Raw genomic sequence first — 21,697 nt, 5'->3', positions numbered from 1 at the left:
GTCGCGATTTCGCTAGTACAAGCTACTAGGATTAGTACCGCGAGAAACTAGTTTAGCTCCGATTTCAACTTGCGACCGCTCTAGTAAAAGGGTTTGACTTGTAGATTACGAAAAATAGTGTCGCGACTTCGCTAGTACAAGCTACTAGTGTTAGTACCACGAGAAATAAGTTTAGCTCCGATTTCAACTTTCGACCGGTCAAATGAAAGGGTTTGACTTGTAGGTGACGAAAAATAGTGTCGTGACTTCGCTAGTACAAGCTACTAGGATTAGTACCGCGAGAAATTAGTTAAGCTCCGATTAAGACTTGCGACCCCTCTAGTAAAAGGGTTTGCTTTGTAGATGACGAAAAATAGTGTCGCGACTTCGCTAGTACAAGCTACTAGGATTAGTACCGCGAGAAATTAGTTAAGCTCCGATTTCAACCTGCGACCCTTCTAGTCGCAACTCTATTTTTCATCATCTACAAGTCAAACCCTTTCACTAGAGGGGTCGCAAGTCTAAATCGGAGTTTAACTAATTTTGCGCGGTACTAATCCTAGTAGCTTGTACTAGCGAACTCGCGATACTATTTTTCGTTACCTACAAGTCAAACCCTTTCACTTGACCGGTCGAAAGTTGAAATCGGAGCTAAACTAATTTTCCGCGGTACTAACACTAGTAGTTTGGACTAGCGATTTCGCGACATTGTTTTTCGCCACCTACAAGTCAAACCCTTTCACTAGAGGGGTAGCAAGTTGAAATCGGAGCTTAACTAGTTTCTCGCGGTACTAACACTAGTAGCTTGTACTAGCGAAGTCGCGACACTATTTTTCGTCAACTACAAGTCAAACCCTTTCACTTGACCGGTCGAAAGTTGAAATCGGAGCTAAACTAATTTCTCGCGGTACTAACACTAGTAGTTTGGACTAGCGATTTCGCGACATTGTTTTTCGCCACCTACAAGTCAAACCCTTTTACTAGAGGGGTCGCAAGTCTAAATCGGAGCTTAACTAATTTCTCGCGGTACTAAAACTAGTAGCTTGTACTAGCGAAGTCGCGACACTATTTTTCGTCAACTACAAGTCAAACCCTTTCATTTGACTGGTCGAAAGTTGAAATCGGAGCTTAACTAATTTCTCGCGGTACTAACACTAGTAGCTTGGACTAGCGATTTCGCGACACTGTTTTTCGTCACCTACAAGTCAAACCCTTTCACTAGAGGGGTCGCAAGTCTAAATCGGAGCTTAACTAATTTTTCGCGGTACTAACACTAGTAGCTTGGACTAGCGATTTCGCGACACTGTTTTTCGTCACCTTCAAGTCAAACCCTTTCACTAGAGGGGTCGCAAGTCTAAATCGGAGCTTAACTAATTTTTCGCGGTACTAACACTAGTAGCTTGGACTAACGATTTCGCGACACTGTTTTTCGTCACCAACAAGTCAAACCCTTTCTCTAGATGGGTCGCAAGTCTAAATCGGAGCTTAACTAATTTCTCGCGGTACTAACACTAGTAGCTTGGACTAGCGATTTCGCGACACTGTTTTTCGCCACCTACAAGTCAAACCCTTTCACTAGAGGGGTCGCAAGTTGTAATCGAAGCTTATATAATTTTTCGCGGTAATAACACTAGTAGCTTGTCTCAGGTCTAAAGTCTCATGTCTCAGGTCTAATCTTTCATGGCTCTTGTCTCATACCTCAGGTCTCATGTCTTATGTCTCATGTCTCATGTCTCAGGTCTCAGGTCTCATATCTCATGTCTCATGCCTCTTGTCTCATGTCTCATGTCTCAGGTCTCTGGTCTCAGGTGTCATGTCTTAAGTCTCAAGTCTCATGTCTCAGGTCTCATGCCCCATGTCTCATGTGTTAGGTCTCGTGTTTTATGTCTTAGGTTTCTAGTCTCAGGTCTTAGGTCTAATGTCCCATGTCTTTGGTCTCATTCTTCAAGTCTCAGGTTTCATGTCTCAGGTCTCAGGTCCCTGGACTTAGGTCTCAGGTGTCATGTCTAAAGTCTCAGGTCTCATGTCTCTAGTCTACATTTTCAAGTCCAGGTCTTGTGTCTCAAGTCTCAGGTCTCAGGTCTCAGGTCTTAAGTGTCAGAACTTCAAAGCTGCAGAATTCGAATGGTCTTTTTTTACACGGTTTTCGGGAATTAGCACGGTTTTTTTTTACACGGTTTTCGGGAATTAACACGGTTTTTTTTACACGGTTTTTTTTTACGCGGTACGTATATCAGTGTAAAAAAAAACCTTACTGTATATGTATCGTCTCCTGTATAGCTATGCGAGGCCTCAAAGTGTGTATTTTGAATGCCTCTGATGAGAAAATTGGTGAGGATTTCAATCACTGGTCCGAGTTTAGTATCGGGATCAGAATCAAAGATCCAGGTTCACATTTCTGGATCAAAATCGCAATCGTCATCCAGGATCAGGAGTTAAGTCCAGGATGAAGGTTCAGAAACAGAATTCATTATCAATCTGGAGAGAGACGAAACTTGCGGCAAATGAAGATTTTTTCTGAAGATGGTTGAAATTTAGTAAGCTGAAACGTAAAAAAAACAACAGTTTTAATTCCGTCGAAAATCGCCGAAAAATATCAATTAAAAAAGAGTTTAAGAAAGCAGCGGTGATCATAACGAAACCAAATCTTGATCAGGTTCTAGGATTAAGATCAGGATCAGGATCCAGGATTGGAAATGAAATTGGGATTTAAATATAATAATGAAAAAGAGGAATCCGGATCTTAATCTTGTGTCGGAACAGAGTCGGGATTAGATTTAGAATCAGATAGGAATCAGAATTGGGATCAAATTTCGAATCAGGATTAGCAGACAAACATCGATAAAAAAATCTAGAATTTTTGTTTGTATATGAAATTGGAATCGGAAATTGAAAAAACCCATATTAACATGGAAACGCATATACATCCCAACCCAAGTAACAATTTTAGCTTTATTATGGTCAGCAAAATTTCGTTTGGGCTATAGCATTAATCTTCATAAAAAGCTAAAGCGCATTCTATAACATTACCTGGACTCTAATAAAGCCAAAATCAGGCTATTTGGCCCTACCCTAGAAACGTCATCAAGACATATCATTGTTGGTCATCGATGTTGGTCACCTAAGCTTTTAAACAGCTTTTATTAAACATGTTAGGAATTTTTGTTTTTTTTCGATTTTGTGAGTTCTCGGAGTTTTTTTTTATTTTTTCCAGCAACCATAATGGTTGAAGATTGATGATTGCATTATTCAGATATGTTCTGGTAAAATTAATAGCTAAAAAACCAATGTTTTAATCATATAATGAGCGTCTTTTCTACTGCCAGTCAAGATTTTAGGTAAAATGTGTATGAAATAGTATCTTAAAATAAATGCGCCTCGTCAAATCTGATGGTCAATCATGATGGAATTGATGGAAAAAAGTCTGAAAAATATTTTCCAATGCTTGCATTGTGAATCCATCAACATGGCGTCATTTTGTTCCCTTCGATTTTGCAACCAACATGGCGTGAGTCAATTCATAGTTTTATTATGGTTTAATGATGACCCCAAAAAAAAGCTACGATTTGACGTTTCTCTCCCATGCCAACCAATTACACGCTAAGGATGAGTTCCTCATTTCTGAGTTATTAATCATTAGCACAGTAAACGAGGACAGACTTTTTGAATGAAAAGGGATTGGTTGTGAATGACTCGTGGAATAAATCATGAGTTGAAGTCAAATTTCGTTGTCTGACGCCATCTTGAAATCCAAGATGGCGGCTTCCGCTGAACTTTAAAATGTTGTAAATGACTTGAAATCGCATGAAACCCCAACAAAATGGGTATCGGGTGAAAGGGCTAAACAAGTAGAAGTCGAATTTCGCTATCAGACGCCATCTTGAAATCCAAGATGGCACCATTCGCTCAACTTTTGATGCTTTAATGCTGACAAAAAGTCGCATTAAACCACCACTATACGGGTATTGAATAAAAAGGCTAAACTAGAAGATGTTGATTTTTTTTCTTTCCGACGCTATCTTGGAATCCAAGATGGCAGCTTCCACTGAACTTTAAAATGCTGTTAATCAATAAAAATCGCATGAAACTATCACAATATGAGTATTGGGTAAAAGGACCAAACGAGTAGAAGTCGAAATTTACTATCAAACGCCATCTTGAAATCCAATATGGCGACTTCCCCTGAACTTTAAAAATGATTTAAATCACTGAAATAACCACATTATGGGTATTGAGTGAAACGACTCAACTAGAAGAAGTCGAATTTCGCTATCTGACGCCATCATCAATCCAAGATGCTGGCTTTTGCTATTCTTTTCAAAGCTGTAAATAACTGAAAATCTCATGATACATCCACAATACTGGGTATTGGGTGAAAGGGCTATACAAATAAAAGTCGAAAATCGTTGTCCGAAGCCATTATGGAAGCCAAGATGGCGGCTGCCGCTCAACTTTAAAATACTATAAATGACTGATAATCGCATAAAACCCCCACAATATGGGTATTACTTCAAAGCGATCAACGAGGATTTCAAGATGGCGTAAGATAGCAATATTCGACTTCTACTCGTTAAGCCCTTTCACCCAATACCAATTTGGGTTTCATGTTCTTTTAAGTCATTTACTACATTTTAAAGTTTAGCGGAAGCCGCCATCTTGGATTTCAAGATGGCATCAGATAGCGAAATTTTACTTCTACCGGTTGATGTCTTTCAACTTATACCCCTATAATATGGGTTTTATGCAATTTTCAGTCATTTACAGTATTTTCAAGTTGAGTGGTAGCCGCCATCTTGGATTTAAGATGGCGACGGGCAACGAAATTTGACTTCTACTCGTTAATTACTTTCACCTGATAACCATATTGTGAAGGTTTCACAATATTTTCAGTAATTTACAGCTTTGAAAATAAAAACGGAAGCCGCCATCTTGAATTAATGATGGTGTCAAGCAACAATTTTTTCCTACTATTTGGGCCCTCTCACTCAATTCTCATATTGAAAAGATATTCATACCACTTTCGGTGATTTCAAGTTTTCAAAGATGTATTTTTTTAATTTTAACTCAAAACCAACACGCTTACCAAAAATGTGTAAAAATGGGAGTTCCAATTCAAATATGTGCTATCTAACCTGAGCGTGTCCTGTTTTGACATCTTTATCGAGAACTGTCACTTAGTTTTATGGGGGTTTAATAATCAGGCACTGAGTGCTATTATAGAACATGCAAAAGAAAGCTTGGAGAAAACTTCTAAGTTTGTGTTTTATTATAGTTTAAACATAGCATTCCTAACTCTTTCAAAATAACTTAAACAGTATGTTTAATGGAAGATTTATGAGCGTTTTCAAAACTATCTGAAAACAGATGGTCGATTCAAGAATATAAGCATTTTGCATGACCATAATAAAACCGTCATAGAACGACTGCACTAAAAAAGCCATAATTAAACCATAATAAAACATCGAAATGCTAGTTAGCTTGATCTGTGTTACTTGGAAAGCAACCAAAAGTCACATATTTACTTGAATGAAGGCATGAAAGTTACATATTGGCTGACAAATAGAATCAACTGCTCAATACCCTTAATTGAACTTTATGTACTCATTAACGAACTTGAAAGTTCCAAAAGTGATTAATATGTACGTCGTATGTGACTTGTTTCATCCAATACCCATGAGTGAACTATATGTACTCATTAATGAACTTGAAAGTTGCAACTTAAATCACATAAAGGGCACAAAAGCTCTCAAATCTGGATTTGGTAAGACACAAAGAGTGCATTGAGGTGCTTTCAAAAATCAAATCAACACTCCGAGTATTAGTTTCAGTTAGAACAACATCTAGGCGTGGTCTAGTGGTAGCGCGATCGATTCTCATCACGAAGGTTGGGGCTCGATCCCCAAGCCGGGCAAGTTTTTTTTAATAAGTAATTTGGTAATTGAGCAATTTGTCGAGTTTGGAATCCGGCGCGTGACATCATGGCGGCACCATTTTTTGCTCATTTTACGATTTTTTGGTAGCTGAATTAAAAGGCCGCTGGAAGCTGAATAGAAGATCATTAAGGCTTGTTTTGGAACTTGAGAGTATCAATAAGAACTTAAATTTTGAGCTGCACAGAACGTACTTCATATCAATGATGGGGCTGAGTAAGCGTTTTTGTATCTGTTCTATGGGACTTTTGGTTGCTTCGGCATGTTCGCAAACTAAGGTTGCCAAACTTTTTCAGCCAGTATCCAGGCCGGACAAATTTGCGCAATTTTATATAAAAACTTGGCAAATTCCGGGCATTTGATTTCTAAAAAATCTGAGCAATATCCGCGCAAATTTTGTCTAGTAGCAGAAATTACTCAACAAAAATCAAGAAAAGAAATTTAAAAAAGCAATCATAAAATTTTTATCAACAGATTTTAAATCGTATTTTAGGCTTCCAAAAACATATCCTGATAATTTTCATAAAAATTTCGTTTTGGAGACATAAATAAAATATTTTAACAACATCATTGACGCTCCCATGCTGCTGGAGGCTATTCCTCTCAGTGTGCGACCCCGAGGATTAAGGAACCAAAATCTACAGCTCTATGTTCCCATCCGGCTGAATAACTACGGAGCCAACAGCGCTCTTATTGGAATTTTGAGAACTTTCAACCGCTTCGCCGAGTACTTCGACTTCGACGCTTCAAGGACTACTTTCCGAAGAAAAATTTTAATGGTTTCGAGAACTTTGTAGATTTAATTAGTTTTTAACTCATTATTTTATTAAGTTATCATTAGGATCAACATGTGGTCCGTTGATGTTTTTTTACAAATAAATAAATAAATCATCTTTTTAGTTGGAATAGCTAAACATAGCGGGCAAAATTCGGGCCCGACTGTTCCCAAATTTTGTACAAAATATCCGGGCAAACCCGGATAAAACCGGGCAATCTGGCAACTTTATCGTAAACCATCTATTTGCTTCTATAGGTACCCAACATTTAAATTAAAATTCCATATCCAAACTCTTCAATCTGCTGAGAGTTAGATTCAAGAAATTTTGGATCAAAGCCTCCTTTGTTTTGCTTATTCGATAGTAAATAACTCCGCATCAAAATTTCCAACAGATTAAGATCCGAGGCCTACTACTAGCTCAGACGACACGGCCAAAAGCCGCGACGCCAACTAACGAAAACAAACGCAATCTAAACAAACCATCGAAAGTGTCATTAGAAAGTCATATCGTTCACAGGAGCAGGGACCCCCGCCGTAGATTGCCAAAATGACGACGCGACAACGCGATCTCGCCGCCGCCTTTCGAGGGCAATCAGCTGATTTGACGAAGCAAGGAGTTGCAGCAAAAATGCCACCACCCGCAAATTGAAACAAATTGGCCAAAATTGCTTTTGTCGGCTTCCAGGCGGCGGCAGCGGCGAGACACGACGCGTATATTCCATCCTTTCCCGGGGTCCCCGGGTTTCGCCCAGCAGGAAATGATCCTCCGGGTGGCCCACTGTTTACGCGTCAAAAAGGAAGTGTCAAATTTTGACACCCGCCCCTTTCCCGCTGCTTTCTTCGGACTGATCGGGGTTTCCTACGCCTCGGGAGGCGCGACGTCGATTGACGCGTCCAATGATCCTACGATTGTGGCCGAACTTTTCGGAAAGGGGTTCACAGCTGTTTGGGGAGGACTGAGCTCAGCTTATCAAATTGCGTGTGACCTTTAGATTCGCACAGCACAGCAAATTTCCAAAAAAAAAAAATACAGGATACACAATAAAGACGATTGTCATCCGTGTGCCATGCGCGCACTCCCGAAAAATTCTTCTCCATTCTAGTATCTTTTTTCGGGGCAGATTTTGTGATACCGGAAATCACAAATTAAACTGCGCGCTATGACACATGCCATCCCGTGCCTAGTGGCCAAAACGAAGTGTCGAATATGCTTTGTCCGCGCCCCACCACACGAGGCCATCAAAAATTGTGAATGAATCGCAAACCAAAAAAAAATGAGCAGCCGGGTCCACCGATGACAACACGTTATGAATGAATATTGATTGATCAAGTTTTTTTTCTTCCTTCGGAGGGACGATATCTGAGCCCATAAAGACGGGAACGAATCGGTCTCTCGAAAAAAAATCGTGAATCTCCGTTGCATCGCTTTCTCAACGACTTTGCGGATCGTTATCGGATTTAGTTGGTGGCAGTTGTCCGTATCTTGCCCCGGTATAAGTCTTCTTCTCTTTTCTGTACTAAGCCTGTTATGCTAAGGGGATGCGAACGGCAGAATAGTGGATTAAAATTGAATTAAAAAATACCACCAAAATGTTTTTTAAGTAATGATCAATATTGAATACCTACATAATTTGAAAATTCTTCGAAAAACAAATGTGGAATTCTGGAATCTGGATGTGAGTTCTAAACCTGAATTTTTTATGTGAAGCCGGAATCTGAGTTCTCAACCTCAATCTCAACGAGTTTTTTTCTCGTAGACTTAATCTGAGTTCTCATTCTGAGTTCCGATTCGGAGTTTGAATATGAGTTCTCAATCTGAGTTCTGAGTTCTGAATTTGCCTTAATTTTTTTTTATCTGAATTCTGAATCTGAGCTACCGACGTATTTCCGAACCTGAGTTCCGAAACTGAGTTCTGAAATTTCAAACTTATTTGAGAGTCAGAGTTTTGAGATCTGAGGTCTGAATCTGGGTATCGGGTATTCGGGTGTGAAACCTGAATCTGAGTTCTCAACCTGATTTCCGATACCGAGTTTTTTTCTCGTAGATTGAATCTGAGTTTTCATTCTGAGTTCTGATCCGGAGTTTGAATATGAGTTCTCAATCTGAGTTCTGAGTTCTGAATTTGCTTCAATTTTTTTATCTGAATTCTGAATCTGAGTTACCGACGTATTTCCGAACTTGAGTTCTTGTGGTAGAAAAATTCGACTGGAAAAATGTTTTTTCGGCTTGCAGTCTTGTTTTTAGCAAAAACGACGTTTTGATTTACGTTTCCAAGCGTTTCGTCCCTGAAGAAGATCCAATAAGGATCGAAACGTTGGAAACGTAAATCAATACGTCGTTTTTGCTAAAAACAAGACTGCAAGCCGAAAAAACTCCCCGAAAAAAAAGAGCTTGAGTTCTGAAACTGAGTTCTGAAATTTCAATCTTATTCGGTCTTAGTCGGAGTTTTGAGATCTGAGGTCTGAATCTAAGTATCCGGTTTGAGTTTTGGAACTAAGTTCCGAATCAGATCTAAGTTTTAAAACCGAGATCTGAATTTGAAATCTAAATTTTAAATCTGAATCTGAAATTGAAATCTGAATCTGAAACCTAAAACTGAAACATTAAATCTATAATCTGAACCTCAAAGCTGAACTAAAATCTGAATCTGAATTCGTGTTCCATAACTGAGTTCTCAATATGAGTCAGAACTCATGTTAGTTCTGAATCTGAGTTCTGAATATGACTTTTTAATGCGAGTTATAAATTTGAGTTCTTAACCTGAATTCTTAATTTGAGTTGCTAAACCAGAAATCAGAATCTGAGTGAAACTGAAATCTTAGTCCGGATTCAGAATGAGTTCTAAATCTGAGTTTTGGTTCTGTTTATTCTTGGGAGTGTAAGTTCTGGATGTGAGTTCTCAATTTGAGTTCTGAATTTGTGTTTGGAATGTGAATTTCCAATCTTTTTCTGAAGCTGAGTTTCGAATCTGAGTTCTGACTGGAAGCTTTGAATGTTTTTCTGAGTTTTGAATTTTCAGAACTCGGAATCTGAATCGAAGTTCTAGGGCTGAGTTCCGAATCAGAATCTAACTTCTTGATCTGAGTTCGGGATCTGAAATCAAAATCTTAACCTTTTTTTTTTGTACGCTTTATTTTTAGAGGGATTAACCATATGTTTTCACCCTCGAAAAAAAATCTTAACCTGAATCTAAATTCTGAATCCGAGTTTAGAATATGTGTTCTGAAAAAAAAATCTGGAACTGAAATCTGAGTTCTGATTCTGTGCTTTGAATCTGAGTTCTGAAGCTGAGTACTAATATGGGTTCTTGATAAGAGTTGTGAAACTAAGTTTCCAAACTGAGTTCTGAAACTGTGTTCCGAAACTGAGTTACGAAACTGAGTTCCGAAACTGAGTATTGAAATTAAATTTTTTTTCGGTTTGTGAGTCTCGATGTTGGGTTCTGAATCTGAGATTTGGGTATGAATTGATCCTGAGTTCTGAGTATGAGATTTGAAACTGAGTTCCGAATCTGAGTTTTTTTTCCGAGTTATGAATTCGAGTCTGAGTTCTGTATCTGATTTCTTTTTACCTTTGTTCCAAATGTGAGTTCTGAAACCTCTCTTTAAATTTCTTTACAAAATAAGCTTTAAATTAAAAACTTTTGATTGTGAATTTAAGTTCAGAATTAGAGTTTCCATCGAATATTTTTCATTCTAAGATTTGAATCTTAGTTTTAATCCTGAGTTATGACTTAAATTCCTTTTCTTAGTTTTTATTGTTTTTTTTTTAATCTGAGCTCCGGTGAGGACCTCTTATTGAGTTCTGGATTTGAGTATCAATCCCTACAATCTTTAACATCCATTCTACATTCAAAATTTGCTTAAAAAACATTTTTTTCCAATTATTTTTACGTTCTTTGATCACTGTGCCCCGGCCAGCTTGATTCGCTTATTCAAAACGAATATTGCATTAATGACAAAATTATGCAAATTCGTCGGAACGTATCGAAACATACAACATCGCGCCGCTTTTGAGAACTAGAGGAGCGATTTCGAATTTCTCCCATTTTCGGCTCTAACCAATGGACGCTGGGGCGGACTCTATCCAAATCAATCGATGATAACCGATCGTCTAATCGTGTCACAATTAGCTCTAAAAGAAGCCTGAATCAAACGAAAAAAGTCGTCGCCGTCCACGCGGAAAGAGACCTTCACAAATTTTTCGCGAGGGGTCTTTATCTGATCAATGACACGGACAGCGCAAAAAAAAAAAACGCGTCCGACCCCCAGGGCTCCAAAAATCTATGCGGCCGGCTGGCTCAGTCAGACAAGCGCCAGACAGTGGCCTCTAGACAAGTCTGCTATAGTTAGGTGGCCGGGCAAGCGAGGAACACCTCGCGGAAATGATCGTCCCTCGTCTATGGCGATGGCGTAAGAGACCCTCCAAAAAGTGAAACGAATACGCAATACGCACCAAGACAAAACAAAGTGACGGCGACGCGCGATCGGACGAACTCCTTTAGCCCCGCGTCGATTCTGATGTCTACGAGAGGCAACTCACCAAGAGGACAGGCAGTTGATGAATTTGCGAGGCCCCCGAGCTCGGTTGGTGCGTGAAGTTTGCACACAAGTTTTCGCGAGGCAAGAAGCCTTGATGCGCGATGCGTATCCGCAAATTTGAAGGGGCCGGCCGGGCGGCCGACCAATTTCTGATTCACCATGCGCTATGCGTGGTGGTTTTTTTCGCTGCTTGTTTGTCTGTCTGTCATCAGTGCCAAGCTAGAGTCGCCGCTGCGTTCAATATCCGAATCCAAATGGTTCACGGTACTTTAGAGGTGAATTACTGATGGATCGGTAGACAAGCGGAGGGAACCTACTGAGAGGGAGGGTACCCGAAACGCAAAGACGGCGGCCGGCGTTTTTTTTTTGGTTTCTTCTGGTTTATTTCTATTTTATCTCCCCTGTTCAACGCACTTTAACGAGTTGTTTTATTTTATTCGCTTTTAATTAAGCCGACTCGCTGATTTTCGGTTTACGAGTACGAACAAACATGAACAGTAAGAATGTTGGTCCAAAGCTATGGTTCAAAGTTTTATGCGAGAACCACCTTCTTTGGACCTTATTCTAGTAGCGTATTGTGCGTAGCAGCGAGATGCGTGCGTGCTATCGGTGTTTTTTCTGAAGACTGTTCGAGATTTTTATCACTTTTTGCTGTAAATTGAGCTCCAAAACCTCCCGAAATTGTTGATTACTTTGCACTTCATTAAAATTATCCGTGTTGCCGTGGGAGACATTTGGCACAGGGCGTGGAATATGAACTGTCGAACTAATCTCGTTAGAACAGAGCAATCAGTATCTTTTTTGTCCTTTACAACAATGAAAAATATTGCTACCAATTATATCTTCAAAGTTGCTCACTCACTGTCGTCGTTTTGTTCATGGAAAATTTGGTTTTCCTAAAAAGTCTTAAGATATCTTGCTGGATTATTTTTTCCAGATTCTGCTTTAAAAAGACACAACCTTTGACCTCAAACCCCAAACCTGTACAAAGTTTAGTATACATCGAAGATTCGTCACTCACTAAAACATTTCATAAACCTCCTCCTTGTGATTTAATTTTTTTTCATTTATTTTCTATCCCTTATCCATATCCTCACTTTTATCCTTATCCTTATCCTTATCCTTATCCTTATCCTTATCCTTATCCTTATCCTTATCCTTATCCTTATCCTTATCCTTATCCTTATCCATATCCTTATCCTTATCCTTATCCTTATCCTTATCCTTATCCTTATCCTTATCCTTATCCTTATTCTTATCCTTATCCTTATCCTTATCCTTATCCTTATTCTAATCCTTATCCTTATCCTTATCCTTATCCTTATCCTTATCCTTATCCTTATCTTTATCCTTATCCTTATCCTTATCCTTATCCTTATCCTTATCCTTATCCTTATCCTTATCTTTATCCTTATCCTTATCCTTATCCTTATCCTTATCCTTAGCCTTATCCATATCCTTATCCTTATCCTTATCCTTATCTTTATCCTTATCCTTATCCTTATCCTTATCCTTATCCTTATCCTTATCCTTATCCTTATCCTTATCCTTATCCTTATCCTTATCCTTATCCTTATCCTTATCCTTATCCTTATCCTTATCCTTATCCTTATCCTTATCCTTATCCTTATCCTTATCCTTATCCTTATCCTTATCCTTATCCTTATCCTTATCCTTATCCTTATCCTTATCCTTATCCTTATCCTTATCCTTATCCTTATCCTTATCCTTATCCTTATCCTCATCCTTATCCTTATCCTAATCCTTATCCTTATCCTTATCCTTATGCTTATCCTTATCCTTATCATTATTCTTATCCTTATCCTTATCCTTATCCTTATCCTTATCCTTATCTTTATCCTTATCCTTATCCTTATCCTTATCCTTATCCTTATCCTTATCCTTATCCTTATCCTTATCCTTATCCTTATCCTTATCCTTATCCTTATCCTTATCCTTATCCTTATCCTTATCCTTATCCTTATCCTTATCCTTATCCTTATCCTTATCCTTATCCTTATCCTTATCCTTATCCTTATCCTTATCCTTATCCTTATCCTTATCCTTATCCTCATCCTTATCCTTATCCTTATCCTTATCCTTATCCTTATCCTTATCCTTATCCTTATCCTTATCCTTATCCTTATCCTTATCCTTATCCTTATCCTTATCCTTATCCTTATCCTTATCCTTACCCTTACCCTTACCGTTATCCTTACCGTTATCCTTATCCTTATCCTTATCCTTATCCTTATCCTTATCCTTACCCTTATCCTTATCCTTATCCTTATCCTTATCCTTATGCTTATCCTTATCCTTATCCTTATCCTTATCCTTATCTTTATCCTTATCCTTATCCTTATCCTTATCCTTATCCTTATCCTTATCATTATCCCTATCCTTATCCTTATCCTTATCCTTATCCTAATCCTTATCCTTATCCTTATCCTTACCCTTATCCTTATCCTTATCCTTATTCTTATCCTTACCCTTATCCTTATCCTTATCCTTATCCTTATCCTTATCCTTATCCTTATCCTTATCCTCATCCTTATCCTTATCCTTATCCTTATCCTTATCCTTATCCTTATCCTTATCCTTATCCTTATCCTTATCCTTATCCTTATCCTTATCCTTATCCTTAACTTTACCCTTATTCTTATCCTTATCCTTATCCTTATCCTTATCCTTATCCTTATTCTTATCCTTATCCTTATCCTTATCCTTATCCTTATCCTTATCCTTATCCTTATCCTTATCCTTATCCTTATCTATATCCTTATCCTTATCCTTATCTATATCCTTATCTTTATCCTTATCCTTATCCTTATTTTTATCCTTATCCTTATCCTTATCCTTATTCTTATCCTTATCCTTATCCTTATCCTTATTCTTATCCTCATCCTTAGCCTTAACCTTATCCTTAACCTTATCCTTATCCTTATCCTTAACCTTATCCTTATTCTTATCCTTATCCTTATCCTTATCCTTATCCTTATCCTTATTCTTATCCTTATCCTTATCCTTATCCTTATTCTTATCCTTATCCTTATCCTTATCCTTATCCTTATCCTTATCCTTATCCTTATCCTTATCCTTATCCTTATCCTTATCCTTATCCTTATCCTTATCCTTATCCTTATCCTTATCCTTATCCTTATCCTTATCCTTATCCTTATCCTTATCCTTATCCTTATCCTTATCCTTATCCTTATCCTTATCCTTTTCCTTTTCCTTTTCCTTTTCCTTTTCCTTTTCCTTTTCCTTATCCTTATCCTTATCTTTATCTTTATCCTTATCCTTATGCTTATCCTTATCCTTATGCTTATCCTTATCCTTATCCTTATTTTTATCCTTATCCTTATCCTTATCCTTACCCTTATCCTTATCCTTATCCTCATACTTATCCTTATCATTATCCTTATCCTTATCCTTATCCTTATCCTTATCCTTATCCTTATCCTTATCCTTATCCTTATCCTTATCCTTATCCTTATCCTTATCCTTATCCTTATCCTTATCCTTATCCTTATCCTTATCCTTATCCTTATCCTTATCCTTATCCTTATCCTTATCCTTATCTATATCCTTATCTTTATCCTTATCCTTATCCTTATCCTTATCCTTATCCTTATCCTTATCCTTATCCTTATCCTCATCCTTATCCTTATCCTTATCCTTATCCTTATCCTTATTTTTATCCTTATCCTTATCCTTATCCTTATCCTTATCCTTATCCTTATCCTTATCCTTATCCTTATCCTTATCCTTATCCTTATCCTTATCCTTATCCTTATCCTTATCCTTATCCTTATCCTTATCCTTATCCTTATCCTTATCCTTATCCTTATCTTTATCCTTATCCTTATCCTTATCCTTATCCTTATCCTTATCCTTATCCTTATCCTTATCCTTATCCTCATCCTTATCCTTATTCTTATCCTCATCCTTAGCCTTAACCTTATCTTTAACCTTATCCTTATCCTTATCCTTATCCTTAACCTTATCCTTATTCTTATCCTAATCCTTATCCTTATCCTTATCCTTATCCTTATTCTTATCCATATCCTTATCCTTATCCTTATCCTTATCCTTATCCTTATCCTTATCCTTATCCTTATCCTTATCCTTATCCTTATCCTTATCCTTATCCTTATCCTTATCCTTATCCTTATCCTTATCCTTATCCTTATCCTTATCCTTATCCTTATCCTTATCCTTATCCTTATCCTTATCCTTATCCTTTTCCTTTTCCTTATCCTTATCCTTATCTTTATCTTTATCCTTATCCTTATGCTTATACTTATCCTCATCCTTATGCTTATCCTTATCCTTATCCTTATTTTTATCCTTATCCTTATCCTTATCCTTACCCTTATCCTTATCCTTATCCTCATACTTATCCTTATCATTATCCTTATCCTTATCCTTATCCTTATCCTTATCCTTATCCTTATCCTTATCCTTATCCTTATCCTTATCCTTATCCTTATCCTTATCCTTATCTATATCCTTATCTTTATCCTTATCCTTATCCTTATCCTTATCCTTATCCTTATCCTTATCCTTATCCTTATCCTTATCCTCATCCTTATCCTTATCCTTATCCTTATCCTTATTTTTATCCTTATCCTTATCCTTATCCTTATCCTTATCCTTATCCTTATCCTTATCCTTATCCTTATCCTTATCCTTATCCTTATCCTTATCCTTATCCTTATCCTTATCCTTATCCTTATCCTTATCCTTATCCTTATCTTTATCCTTATCCTTATCCTTATCCTTATCCTTATACTTATCCTCATCCTTAGCCTTAACCTTATCCTTAACCTTATCCTTATCCTTATCCTTAACCTTATCCTTATCCATATCCTTATCCTTATCCTTATCCTTATCCTTATCCTTATCCTTATCCTTATCCTTATCCTTATCCTTATCCTTATCCTTATCCTTATCCTTATCCTTATCCTTATCCTTATTCTTATCCTCATCCTTATCCTTATTCTTATCCTCATCCTTAGCCTTAACCTTATCTTTAACCTTATCCTTATCCTTATCCTTATCCTTAACCTTATCCTTATTCTTATCCTAATCCTTATCCTTATCCTTATCCTTATCCTTATTCTTATCCATATCCTTATCCTTATCCTTATCCTTATCCTTATCCTTATCCTTATCCTTATCCTTATCCTTATCCTTATCCTTATCCTTATCCTTATCCTTATCCTTATCCTTATCCTTATCCTTATCCTTATCCTTATCCTTATCCTTATCCTTATCCTTATCCTTATCCTTATCCTTATCCTTATCCTTATCCTTATCCTTATCCTTATCCTTATCCTTATCCTTATCCTTATCCTATCTTTGTTCTTGCCTTTGCCTTTGCCTTTGCCTTTGCCTTTGCCTTTGCCTTTGCCTTTGCCTTTGCCTTTGCCTTTGCCTTTGCCTTTGCCTTTGCCTTTGCCTTTGCCTTTGCCTTTGCCTTTGCCTTTGCCTTTGCCTTTGCCTTTGCCTTTGCCTTTGCCTTTGCCTTTGCCTTTGCCTTTGCCTTTGCCTTTGCCTTTGCCTTTGCCTTTGCCTTTGCCTTTGCCTTTGCCTTTGCCTTTGCCTTTGCCTTTGCCTTTGCCTTTGCCTTTGCCTTTGCCTTTGCCTTTGCCTTTGCCTTTGCCTTTGCCTTTGCCTTTGCCTTTGCCTTTGCCTTTGCCTTTGCCTTTGCCTTTGCCTTTGCCTTTGCCTTTGCCTTTGCCTTTGCCTTTGCCTTTGCCTTTGCCTTTGCCTTTGCCTTTGCCTTTGCCTTTGCCTTTGCCTTTGCCTTTGCTCTTGTCCTCGCTCTTTCCCTTGTCCTTGTCTATGTCCTAAAGTATTCGAAAGGCAGAGAAAGGGAAGCTAGAAAACCTTCGATATAGAGATCTATAGGCAGTCGGACACATGAAAGGAGATCAAATTGATTAGATCATAGAAATCACAGAAATCATTGGAATGTCGCACATATATAGTGTTGTTACCGGTGATCTTCAAAGAACCTTAACCTGTAAAATAGCAGGATTTAGAAGCTTTTGTTCTTAAAAAGGGTTATTCAAAAAAAAAAACTCCAATTCTAAGTTTGAATGGCTCACAACTCTCCTGAGGCTAAATCGTTCTCTCCCCTGCCCACTCCCATTCCCAAATTACTTTGTTGCATGAAGAACAATTCAAATTAATCGTAGGGGTCCAAAGTTTCTCGTTTGCTATGCTGCTGTTGCGGTCTTTTGATTCGTTTGATTTTTCGCGCATCGAGCGCAATATTATTACGGCACAATCTTGATCATCGTTGGTGCAGGTTATTATTATCAAACTTGCGCCCTTACCTCTCGCCATCACCCCAAACATTCTCACTTTCCCTCTCGCCAGGGTCCTTGTCATAAAAGCCAAAAGAGACAGAGAGAGAGCACATACCAAACACCGAAAACACAAATGCGTGTTTGAAATTTTTGCTCGTATCATTTCATGGTCAATCGATCGATCAATCGATCGATCGATCAGCCGATCGGTCGATCGGTGATCATGGGTAATTTTTTTTCTCTGGGTCGGTCAACCGATCGGCGGGGTTCTTCTGTGTTTCTCTAAATAATTCAAAAGGCTCTGCCGAAGGCTTGCTACGACCGAAGACGACGGGGTCTACCGGGTGATCCCGGCCAGGCCGGCAACTAACCTGCAGCAGCAGCCTGATTCGATCGATTCGGCAGTGTGGGAACCGGTTTGATATTGCTCGTATCGATCGATCGATCGGTCGTAAACCGAATGATCGCGGAATGGCGAAAGATTTCGGGCGATTTGATTGGCCACACACGCACACAAAAGATACACACTCGTCGACCACGACCGGCTTCGTGAATCGAAGCGAATCGAATCACACAATAAATCGTGTAATTGTGCGATAGTAAATGATCGATAATTATTTTCTCAATACAGATGACATGTGGCCATAGAAGGGGTGTTGAGCCTGAGCCTTAGAGAAGGGAACCTCAACCGTACAGTAAGGCACTACCGATTGTCTGTTTATTGAAAGGTTTTAAACAAAAATTGCAAGGGGCATGGTGCGTTCAGAATCTAAAATCCGAGGAGTGGCGTTACATTAAATGCTATGACTTATTGATTGATTTTATCCAGTAGCCTTCAAGGTACTCTATTCAGTACATTCCTGGTCTTCTTATGATACTGTGATACTTGCTTCATAGACCTTTAGATATACGGTCTAGAGGTCTATGAAGCAAGTACACAGCGGAGAACTCCAAAACTTTCTGATCATCTGCGGTAACACCTTCGGTCATCTTAAGGTTTTTTCTCTTCTTGAAGACTAAAAGCGCTCTGAGACCGTAGTCCTTAGGCCTTAGCCCTAATGATATCTGAAGATTTGTGGTTCGGTTCAGCCCTAATGATATCTGAAGATTTGTGGTTCGGTTCAGACATTCTTCCTTCAGAATTACCCTGAAGACCTCTAGACACTCTAAAAATATACGACACCAATTCATGCAACCTCCGACCCTCTTGAAGCCTTCTTTAAGGTATTTTGCCTCATGAAGGCTATATGCGCTCACAAGACCTATCAGGTTATCTGTAGGCCTTCACCGTCTTTCAATGACCTTGGCTATATAGTCGCATCCTTTTTCAAATCTATCTCAGGTCTTGTGATCCTGCTGTTGAAAAGTTCTGCTGTTAGAACTGCCTTGATCTTCTTATGATTCTGTGGGACTCCAGAGGCCACAAAGATATCTATACTTTTAAGAACCTCTAAACCCATTCAAGATCATCACTTCCCTCATTAACCACAGAACTAATCGTTAGTGCATTCAAATATAACTATCGAAACCGTCTACAAAACATATGTGTTACGGATGCCGTCATCGATTGGCAACATTGTCCAGCCCTAACCTAGGCTAGCTTAGCCGACTGGAGAACTGACCTCAGACAAAGTGTAAACAATCGCTCATATGAGTATAGTTAAAGGTTTCCGCGATGGCATAAATTCCTCCGACGATACCAGCTCAGGTATGTCGATCGAAAGATGCAAATGCACTAGTCTGGCGTCGCGGTCAGCAAAACATCTGTATCAATCGCTAGGTCTATCTGTCGGCTATAATTTAAGCCGACCCTGCTCTTGGACAAAGTGGTGATAGAGGCAAACATCCTGCGCGGCCGGTGTCAGTTTGTGCAAACTTTTCGCGACAATTGCAATCGCACCGTGCCGTGGAGTGACATGTTTATTGAAGGAGATTTCCGCCTCCACTTCGTTTTCGAAAGACAATCATCAAGTTGCACGCATTCAGATTGTTGTCATTCTATGCCTTATGAATGGGTTTTCTATTTTGGACAAACGTTGTCAACGGACGGTGTGAATCCGTTGATAAACCGTTGAGCATCGGCTCACGCATTTGGACGCAGGTAAATATTGGCAAAATCGTTTCGATGTCCTGATGTTCCTGAGGGTCGGCCGGTGTCGTACAGCTGCTTTCAAGATTAAGTTGTGACGGTCGATTCTCACCGTGTGATAAGCCAAGTCAAACGAGAGGTGACCCTTCTAGGCGGATTGCTTTCTCTGCCGGGCAAATTGTCATCGTCGTCGCCTTCTCGCAGATACACTGTGATCACAATGTTGCGCGTTTAGTAAATATTGACTGACACCAGCAGTGTGTATGGCTTCGAAGGAGCAAGTCAAGGGAAGGCGGGGGACGCGTTTCGAGATGGCAAATTTGTTTCTCCTGCGTGCCTTTTTGAAGCCAGCTTAGAGCCATCGAGATATCGGAATGTTGTTAGCGCAACAGCTCTCTTCCTGTGTGTGCGCAGACTTATCGATATAACTACAGCAATTTTTAGGAGGGAGGTGTTTGGAGAAATGTTTTGGAACGCACACCGAACACGGTTCATTGAATATTAATAAGCGCTTTGTTGACAGCGGTTTGTGTAAATAAGCACCATTTTTTAACCATTCTCTTATTTTTCATTCGTTGCAGATATGCGAGGAACAAAACTGCCAGGAAGAAGTCTCGCTACTCAGTCTTAGCTATATGGATCGATTTCTCAGCCTGGTACCGATCAAAAAGACACATCTGCAAATACTGGCCACCGCATGTCTGCTGCTGGCCTCGAAGCTGCGGGAACCCAGCTACAAGGCGCTCCCGGTGGAGCTCTTAGTATTCTACACCGATCACAGTATCACCAAGAAGGACCTAATCGTAAGTAGGCTTACCGATACATTTTTTTTTAAAATTCTGTCATTAAAATCACCCTTTCTTGGGCATTTTCAATCAAAGAAGGTCAATTGTCGAATTCCACACCCGTATGTTGAGATTCCGAACTCGTTAAAGAGATTCTTTTTTGTTTTCATTATGATCAAGGAGCCATTCAAATCACCGATTATCCATTTCCGAACCTTTTCCAAAAAGATTTCAAATGTTGTTCGTCTTCTCCCCTTTTTTCTTCAATCGCACTTCAATACAGCTAAAAAGAAGATGATTCCAATCGATCGCTGACTCGCTAAATGGCGCAAGAAATTCACACATTTGCCAAAAAGCTCCTATAAAACCTAAGAGTTTGTGCATCGGAAACGATGCTGCTGCCGGATGCCAAATGATGCAGAAAATGTGTCAATTAGAAATAATTTATGGAGACCTCCCAGTTTGCAAACTGGCGACCGCGATCGATCGGATTTGAGATAGGTTTTGTTTGCTTTGTTAAGTTTTTTTTAGTGATGACACTCGGAAGCTTTTGTGCCATTTTGGATGGTATTGAAGGTAGATTTTCTGAAGTGATATCGCTTTTGTTTGTTTTTTTTGCCATCCACAGACGACGGACTAGAAAGTCTCAATTTAATGTCAATCTTCTTATTAAACATCATTTCTGAAGGCATTGTGACCTCTAAATTAATTTTTTTTTCATTACTTTAGTTTGAAAATAATTGCGGGGGTTCCATACAAAATAAGTTAAGTTAAAATTCGAGCATGTTTCATGTAATTTTATCAAATTCTGAACACTACAAAATTTTGACATAACAATACGGTCTATAAGTCATGTTGGACTGAGTCGATTTGGGATCTTTTTTGAATTTCACAAACCCTGGGGTCTGAAAAACTTCGTTTTTGTTTAAAACTTATCCATGATTTTTTGTAGAATTTTTAAGCAACGTTTACTTGAGTAAATTTGAACTTATACGTTTGTATGGAACATTTTATACTGAAAAATCAACATCATTTTTGTTTCTTATGTGGAACTGAGCCTACTTATAGTTTTTGTGAATTTATAAATTTTCTAAAAGAAATTTTCCGCTGAACATTTCTGTCGAAGACCGTTACTTCGTATCTAATAAGGCAAAAAAAATTATTAGCTGTTTAACATGGGGAATGTCTTTTAGCATTGACAAACAATAAATTCAATTGACATCACTGCTAATGCCTCGTGAAGTATTGTATAAAAATAAACCCCTGTTAAATAG

General features: G+C 38.7%; 1 protein-coding gene across 1 annotated transcript in view; it reads left to right on the top strand.

Annotated features, from left to right (window-relative positions):
* The window catches only part of LOC129740305 (G1/S-specific cyclin-D2), a 192,003-nt gene that overhangs the window by 67,257 nt on the left and 103,049 nt on the right, over positions 1-21,697 (top strand). The window contains exon 2 of the mRNA XM_055731945.1: positions 20,220-20,441. Within this exon, the coding sequence (XP_055587920.1) occupies positions 20,220-20,441 (222 nt within the window). The remainder of the gene's footprint in view (positions 1-20,219; positions 20,442-21,697) is intronic.

Source organism: Uranotaenia lowii, chromosome 1 (assembly GCF_029784155.1).
Source record: "Uranotaenia lowii strain MFRU-FL chromosome 1, ASM2978415v1, whole genome shotgun sequence".
NCBI lineage: Eukaryota > Metazoa > Arthropoda > Insecta > Diptera > Culicidae > Uranotaenia > Uranotaenia lowii.
Note: the sequence above shows the minus strand (reverse complement) of the source record. Positions and strands in the feature narration are given on the sequence as shown.